At 34.1% G+C, this 9026-nt stretch overlaps 1 protein-coding gene across 3 annotated transcripts; it reads left to right on the top strand.

The window, feature by feature from the left end:
* The first annotated feature begins 875 nt into the window (after positions 1-875).
* Positions 876-8182, top strand: LOC137807375 (diacylglycerol kinase 7). Of its 3 annotated transcripts, none has more exons than XM_068607990.1 (13): positions 876-1064; positions 1530-1953; positions 2345-2467; positions 2866-3003; positions 3086-3171; positions 3461-3548; positions 4104-4179; positions 4764-4846; positions 5075-5145; positions 6012-6089; positions 6642-6729; positions 6913-7029; positions 7732-8182. In XM_068607990.1, the coding sequence occupies exons 1-13, from the start codon at positions 949-951 to the stop codon at positions 7891-7893; spliced, it is 1650 nt and encodes a 549-aa protein (XP_068464091.1). In that variant the 5' UTR covers positions 876-948; the 3' UTR covers positions 7894-8182. The 3 variants fall into 3 exon arrangements, with proteins under 3 accessions (XP_068464091.1, XP_068464092.1, XP_068464093.1); XM_068607991.1 differs by lacking the exon at positions 876-1064 and adding an exon at positions 1199-1424; XM_068607992.1 differs by lacking the exon at positions 876-1064 and adding an exon at positions 1249-1371.
* Positions 8183-9026: the final 844 nt, after the last annotated feature.

Here is a 9026-nt window from a genome sequence, read left to right as displayed (position 1 = left end):
AAGTATAACACCAAATCGGTTTTCTAAAATACGATAAAGTAATTTTTTTAACCATTATTATTATGATAAAGTAATTTTGTTAACGCATGTATATTCACATTTTTATTAGATTAATACATATATATAATTTATTATTTTTATGAATAATTAATTAAAATAATGATACGATTTAAAAAAATATAAAAATTTATAAAAATAGTACTACAAAAATATACAATCATTATTTATTTATTAGAAAGGAAGTTATTTAGTTATTTTAAAATAAAAAATCTATTTAATTATTTATTTTATTAAATAAATAAATAAATAAAATATTTTTTAGTTATTAAAAAGTAAAATTATCCAATTAAAAGATGACACAAAAGAAGTTAACAAATATTGTATCTTTTTATATTGTGGTATGAATTATTATTATTATTATGTCAAGGTAATTATTAGAGAAATATTTTTTATTAGATGTTACATTATTTAAACTATATATATCGTGATTATTAATAACTTTATTATTTGCTTAAGTATTATTAGACAATGAATAGGAAAACTGATACTCAGTATGAATTAAAATTTTAATATCTAAAAAGTATTAATCAACAGGTATTTATTTGACACTTATTCTACAAAATTAGCATTCTACATAATTGTCCTATATTTCTTGAATAGGTAAAGATGGTAAATTAATTTTGGATATATGAAATAGTTGAGTTGGCAGCCAACTCTTAGCAGCAACAGCAAATCTAAATCACAGTTATTATTTAACTAAAATAGGGTTAAAATTACACAGATATGGCCTGTGTCGTTCTGTGTCGAAGACTCGTCTTGGACCAAAGACGGAACAAATTGTTCATTTAAACTCTAAATTGGCACAACTTGAAAGTGTCTTTCGTTCACTGCGAGTTTCCTCTATCAATTTTTTCTTGTTTTCCGTGTGCTACCATTCTCAGAGGCGTCATGCAATTGCCCAACCAAACCCTCTTGAGTAACGGTGTGCTCGTTAACACACACTGGAAATTTGAGAAAAAGATGGAAGATTCAATTCAAACTTCGCTTTCATCCACGAACGACCGGTATGTGTATTATTTATCGTTTCAGGGAGTTACATCATTAAGTCACATAACTGGTTGAATATCATAAAAATAAATGTTACAATTCATATAAAAAAATAGAAATAAGGTGGACAAATATGGTTGGGTGGGGACGTGTGAGTTGGAGAAATAATGCCTTTTCATTTGTTGTAAATAGAGGTAACATGTGGGGGCATTTTCCCCATCACAAGAAAAAGAGTTTAAGGAACGGCATTAGCAAAAATTTCCTTTATTTTTTCGAAAGTAAATTATAGGATTGGCGAGCCTCCAATAAAACTCAAATTTACTGGTTGGACTTTCGTCTTTGCCTGCGCGCTGCAAAAACTGCCTTGAGAGTCAAGAGTTGCTTCACACATGCACTCTTTTCTTTTTGTTTCATTATTCATAAATTATAATATGATAATGAAATTATAAAGAGATTCGTCTTTTGATTTAAATTTTCTGCAGAGGACAGAGGAGAGACGGGCCAGAGGGTTTGCCTCAGAGAAGAAAAGAATCGAGTCGTCGCCGAGAGAAAAGGAGAGCGAGGAAGAAGATGGATTCGCCGGCGCCGACCGGTGAGACTAAAAAGATAGCGGTGCGGTCGTCGATTGTGGAGTCATTTCGCGGTTGCGGTCTGTCCGGGATCCGAATTGACAAGGACGAGTTGAAGAAGCAGCTCACCATGCCGCAGTACCTGCGTTACGCAATGCGCGATTCCATTCGCCTTCAGGACCCCGCCGCCGGTGAGTCCCGCTACATCAACCGCGCCGACGGCGAGGATTCCGCCGCTCCGCCATGTCCCATGGTCGTCTTCATCAACTCCCGCAGCGGTGGCCGCCACGGCCCCGCTCTCAAGGAGAGACTCCAGCAACTCATGAGTGAAGAGCAGGTACTGCTGCTTTAAATTACCTGGGAGTGTTTAAAATCTCGCTGTCGTTCTCTCGTTTGTATCTATGTTTTTCCGAATCACTTGTCGCAAAGCAGGGGAAATTGTGAAATTAATCGGATCTTGTCAGTGAGACGCTGAAACTTCTGAACTGAGAGAAGAAGAGTCGTTTTGAAGGATTCTACTAGCTATAGACAATGCAATTGCTTTGAGAATCACCATGTCCTGTTACTTAACTGTTTTTTTAACTGTTTTTTTTATTTGACGCGTATGTGAAATTCAAGTTACTCTTTAGATGTGGTTTCGTGGTTCGAATTTTTACTTCTGTTATTATTTTCTCTATAACTTTGTTCGTCTTTACATGTCGTGATTGTTGTTTGGCTGTACGGTGCAGGTTTTTGACTTATCAGATGTGAAGCCTCATGAATTTGTACGGTATGGATTGAGTTGTCTGGAGATGTTGGCGGGCCTTGGTGATTCTTGTGCCAAAGAAACTCGTGAAAGAATCAGGGTTATGGTATGATGATTCGAGAACTGGAATATGCATTACAATTCATTCTTATGATATAAAGTACTGCGTGTGATTGCTTAAGTTGTGATGGGTCCCGTATTTGGTTTCTTTACGTTTTGCATAATTGATTTAAAAAATGGCAAGTTATTATAATTAGAAGAGTATTTGTTACTTATTCTATTTTTCCCTCCTCCATAAAACTGAAATAGATGAGGTATGATTGACATGTGATTGGTTATGCAGTTCTTTCTTTAATTTATAAGTTAAAAATGTGATTGACTGCACATAATTGGAATTATAGTACGTACTGGATACAAATATTCGATTATATATATATATATATATATATATATATTATATACATTACTATATTTTGGCAATCTCAAAACTGGTTGATTGGGCAGGTTGCTGGAGGTGATGGTACAGTTGGTTGGGTATTAGGATGTCTTACAGAACTTCGCACACTGGTTCGAGAGCCAGTTCCTCCGGTAGGGATCATACCGTTGGGTACAGGCAATGACCTTTCTAGGAGTTTTAGCTGGGTAAGCCTCCATACTCTTGGAAATAATGGGTTAAATAAATGTTGGGTCTACTGTACTAATCTGTCTTTCTGATATTTTTCAGGGTGGGTCATTTCCGTTTGCATGGAGGTCTGCTATCAAGAGAACTCTTCAAAGGGCTAGTACTGGGACTGTCAAGCGTTTGGATAGGTTTTGTGTATTTTGATTATAGTTCATATGTTTTTCCTTTACTGGGTTAATTTTAATGGGGGATATGAAGTCACTGAATGAAATGAGTTTGGCTTTCAGCTTTTGCCATGGTTAGTTGCAGATAAAGTATGTTGATCGTAAATTTAAAATTATTTGTACATCTTCTATGTATGAACTCTTAGAACTGTAGAGTTGAATTTGGGTTTTATACGGAGATATACTTTAATTGTGTTCTCTTTGCTTTGTGGCTCACATATATTAAATTGGTATAATATGTTTTTCAATGCAGTTGGCGAGTTTCACTTGCAATGCCAGAAGGCACATCTGTGAAGCTACCACATTGTTTGAAGCCTGCAGAGGAGTTCACTCTTGATCAGGTTATTGTCTGGTTTCTCATATCATTAATGCGTTTTATCTCTGTATATGAATTGGTTAGGCTTGTTTTCTTGAGCATAGAGTATGTGGCTTCCAAATGCACACATCCTTCATATATAGGAGGAAGATTAGGTTAGCAGTAATCTTTGGTTCCCAAATGATCATCCTTCATATATAGGTCTCAAAAGATTAGGTTAGTAATAATATTTTGTGATGTTTCAAGTTTTTCCAGAAATCACAACTACTTACTCAAATAATGAATATCAATTTTTGTGCACACGACATGATTATTCTATAAATTTTAATCAAAATATACTTCTGTACAGCATGAGCCCCATTTTTTTTTTACAATTGGCCTTGTCAAGGCCTTTTTAGACAGTCACTCCGATTAAACTTAATTCTTTACATAAATGGTTGTTTCTTGTACACTCTATTAAGTGTAAATTTGGAAAAGACGGCAAAGTATTTGATTCAGCATGCAACTTTTCACAACTTTTTTTCTCAATTCTTGCTGTCCAATTGTAATATGGAATTTTTTGTGTGTCTGCTCTCTGCAGGGCTTTGAAATTGAGGGAGAACTACCAGAGAAAGTTGCAAGTTATGAAGGCGTGTACTATAATTACTTCAGCATAGGTACTTGAATCTGTACATCAGTAGATTTTATTGGTACTTAAAATGAAAATTTCTGGAGATGGTATCATGTCTATTTTAGATTTTTAGTGCCTTAGATGGTAGTTGAGATTAATCATTGAGAAAGAAGTTACTACTTTACATGTGATACTACATGTTAGTTGTATGACATGTTGTTTTAAAGACAAATTGTTCCTTGCATGGTATTGATGCATCCTAGGTAGTATTTCATGAATGGAGTTACTGACTTGTCATGGATGCTGCTCAAATTTTTAATGCCTGAAGTTTGGGCTTTTAGGCCTACTACTATTTTGTGCTACAATGGCTTCAGACTTTTTAGCAAGATGTGACCATGCCAATTGTCCAACTGAAGCTAATTGAGAATTCCTTTTATACCTTAGATTTTATGTTTGTTTTGGTTTTTTTCACCTGTTTATGAGTGTGTGAATCGATGTAGAAACTTGAGATGCAACAACTTTCTTGGCTTTTGGGTGGTTGATAGAATGGAAAAGTTTTTAGATTGCTCAATCGAATCTCTAATCTGTATTTATTAGCATTCATAGAATATCTTGTTATACTCTCTACAGGAATGGATGCCCAAGTGGCTTATGGCTTCCATCATCTACGCGATGAAAAACCTTACCTTGCAAGCGGTCCAATTTCAAATAAGGTATTAAAGCTATGGAGTTGCGTAACGTGTTTTATAAATTTCCTTCTTTCTTGCTTGCTTCAGTTCACTTAATTTGATTTTTGGCAATATATTCTCTCTTCTTTTTTTCTTTTCGCAGCATGGTATTTGAGATTATCATATTAGCACAAGTGTTAACAGTCTAATAGCCACTATGTCTCCTAATAATGGATTGTGATCATTGATAAATCCTTTTCTTTCTGGTTGCAGATTATATACTCAAGTTACAGCTGCACACAGGGCTGGTTTTTCACACCTTGCGTAAGTGATCCAGGTCTAAGGTAAGATATGCCAGCTAAGCTGTTTTATTCATGTGATAAATCAGAAAAAGCAAAATGCTTATAATTTTTGCTCTTTTTTTTTTCACCTTATGTGCAATAGATATCACTCTTCATTAGAAAAAAAAAAATAGTTTACCATTGCAACAATAATGATTCTTTTGTTAATGTAAAGAATTGGAAATATGAGTTGGCAAATGATCTCTTCTACCTATTCTGTTGTCTTTGGAAAAACAATTTCCCGGATAGTGAAGAGTTTCTGTTAATCTGTCTGCTGATGGATTTCACATGTATATGCAGATCATATGCATGTTTTGTGTTTGTTTCTCTGTTATTTTTATCAGACCCCACTTCTTCAATGACTATACAGAGACACAATACGCTCCAAAACATGACCTGTCATGTGAAATTTGTACACGAGAGAACGCAAACCCCATCTGTTTAACTTGACATGATTTCACCTTTTGAGTGCAAGCTGAATATAATTTTTACGCTACTGCTGAAAAATAGATAAATTCTCTCTCGATTTTATAGTCCATGCTTGTTATAAATACAAGATTGGATAATTTGAGTTGAGAAGAGCCATTTCATCCTCCACCATGCATGGTCACTTTGATTATTCTTCTGTGTCCAGCACGATTCTTGTGTCTTAATCTGTTTTACGACAAAGAAGTAGAATAATGTCTTTGGATTATGATTATCTGCGGCTTCTTTCCATGGATTTCATGAGTTATTGTGAGAGATGAACTTGTATAATGATTATTTATATGGAAACTCGTATGCTTGTTTTTATTATATAATAAAGGAAGATGACTAACTTAATAGCTATTCCTTATTGCTATAATCCTAAACGTCCTTTCTGTCATTAGGGGACTTAAAAACATTTTGCGGATGCATATCAAAAGGGTCAATAGCTCAGAGTGGGAGCAGATTGCAATTCCTACAAGGTACATTTCTCATCTATATAGTATAGTTGTTGCTGATGCATATTATTAAGTGTAATCAAGTCAATGTTTTAAAGACAGGCTGATAGATACCCATTAGTAATTAGTTAGGTGTTCGTTAGTAAGGGAGTTGGTTTGGGTAGTTGGGCAGGCTTAAATAGTATAAGAAATAAAGCGTATGGCCTCTAAACAAGGAGGGGTGGTTGAGAGAGAAATTATTTTTCATTTGAGAATGTGTGAAGTGGGCAGTTGTAGTCTCCCGTATAACTTGGGAGATCTTTTATTTTGTATCTTCTAACCCTAATGTAAGGCTGCTACCAAATTGGCACAGGTTCATCAATAAAAAATCGTTCTTTTGCTTAGATTCCATCCATGGAATCGTTGCCCTTTGTAATTTTTGAAGTGTGCATTTCTTCCTCGTACATATAGATTTTGGAAATTTGAATTAAATTTTACTGCATAGTAATGTAGCAAGAGTCATAATCACAACTCAATATCTCGTGAAATTTTTGTTCTGGTCCACTTTGCATGATGTGGTTACGTTATTCCTTTCAGTGTAAGGGCAATAGTTGCTCTGAATCTTCACAGCTATGGAAGTGGGAGAAATCCATGGGGTAAACCAAAACCAGAATATTTGGATAAGGTATGTTGCCTAAGATAATACCTTATTAAGGTGATGATATGAAAACATTCTATCTCGTGTTCCTTTCAATTATATAAAAGATCTAGGGATACATACTTTGTTTCTGAATATAAGCTAACTTGTTGAAAAGGTTACTTCAATTTAATTATGTTTGACTGAATAGACTTTTTGATGTGCTTTCAGAGAGGCTTTGTTGAAGCTGATGTTGCCGATGGGCTCTTGGAAGTATTTGGTTTAAAACAAGGATGGCATGCATCGTTTGTCATGGTTGAACTGATATCTGCAAAGCACCTAGCTCAGGTACCACTATTTATTGTTTGTGTTTGAGTGAATTGCTTACCTAGGTTCCCTGACTGCTTTTGTCCGAGAGGTTGACACATTCTAAATAATAACCCATAGTCTTGACTTGTTCGATTTAAAGATTCTCATACTGTTCTGCATCTGAGTCGATCTTCTTCACTTGTATATTATGGCTAATAGAATATGGAAAGATCTAGCTATAAATGTCAGATTTATGATTTTGAGAGCACCTCAGCCAAAAAACTTAGTATATCTTGACACCTCCGCCCAAGGGTTTTTCTGGGAAGAAGGTGGTGAGAAAAAACTGGCCGATTGGAAATTCAATGACATAAATATGTCATTGAAACAAATACCAACTGCAACTGAACTGACTATTAAATGATGCGGGCCTGATTTCTTATACGACTTGTATCTAGTGTTTACCACTAAATTTTTTAAAACTTCATATTTGAGTTCACTTTCAACTTAAATTTGACAAGTGAAAAACCCTTTTTCCTGTCTGCCCGTATAGAGGGCTCGTTCTCTTTTCTTTTGTAGGGAATTTGTTGACTAGTCTGATCATAGCCCACCTCTCTAAAATGGAATGGTCTTGTCTCCCTTGTTTTATATTGCCATGATTTACGTTGTGAAATTGTCTTTCTCAGTGATCAGTACACCGCCACTGGTTTCTCATGACTGTTCAATTCTATTTATATCTTTTAGGCATCAGCTATTCGATTGGAAGTGAGAGGTGGACGGTGGAAAAATGCCTATATGCAAATGGACGGAGAACCCTGGAAGCAGCCATTGAGCAAGGACTTCTCAACATACGTGGAAATAAAGAGGGAGCCTTTCCAGTCACTAGTTATCAGTGGAAAAAAGTAATTCTTAGGTTGTTGACTTTTCCACTGCTGGAATTCATGAAAGGCTTTTTGTATTATATGCAATCTTAGGAATTGGCTGTCCGTTACATGGAAAGTTTGATGTTGTAAAAAATAAGTCTTTTGTTGTTTTATTAAAATCTTGTTTATGCTTAGTGAGAATATAATTCTTTGATTGTATCCGTAGCTGGCGGCAGTCATGGAAGGCATATGTATATGTAATCTAGGGCATTGGCGCTACATTATATTTGTATGGAAAAGTTGTGGAGAAAAATGTCTTTTTTTCGTGCTAATGACCTATCCAGTTTCCATAATCTTTGAAGCTCGCCATTTGTCCAGTTGTCTGAAAATTATGCGGTCTAAAGGAATTTATATGGCTGGAAAGTAATGTTTTAGATGTCAAGTTGCATTTAAAATTGAAAGGTTTACAAAATACTTTCTCGGATCAAATTTAAGTTCATTAGCATACATTTCTGTCACGGGTCACATCACTTGATATGCAAATATAAAAATCAAGAAAAAATTTGGGTTAGTTGCATTTTTATTTTTATTAAGGAATGACTTTCTGCGGATGATTTTTTTCCCCTATAATCACTCCTATGAATGAATGAAAACTAAAAATAAAATAAGTTTCTTCATAAAGTAAAATTAATTTATATTTATAGAATTTTCTGGTATAAATTTTCTAAATATTTCTAAAACACAAGAAAAATAAATTAATTTGTCATTAGCTAAAATCAGATTATCTAGAAAATGATATAATTTTATTTTTCAATATAGTTTTTTCTTCTAGAAATACTTGAATAAAATCTATCTTATCACTAAAAATATTATTTTAATATAGGTCTATAAACATTAGTTATTTATAATTGGAAGTTATTGAAATGAAGACAGTTTTTTAATAATAAGTCTTACGCGTGAAGACATTCATTTAACAACATAGTCGTGTGCAAGAAGATAAGAAAACTTCTTATTAATGAGCAAAACCTATAGAAGGTTTACCGTCAAAAATATACAATTGTTTTTGTTGGGATTGTGACTTTTCATAACTTATTCTAAAGAGGATTAAGATAAGAGTTATAATGCACAATTCATTTATAAATTCGAGTAATTCTTGGAATTCCAAAAGAGTTTAAA

The sequence above is a fragment of the Phaseolus vulgaris genome, chromosome 3 (genome assembly GCF_051622355.1).
Source record: "Phaseolus vulgaris cultivar YP4 chromosome 3, ASM5162235v1, whole genome shotgun sequence".
In the NCBI taxonomy this organism is placed as follows: Eukaryota; Viridiplantae; Streptophyta; class Magnoliopsida; order Fabales; family Fabaceae; genus Phaseolus; species Phaseolus vulgaris.
This window is presented reverse-complemented; position numbering and strand designations above follow the sequence as displayed.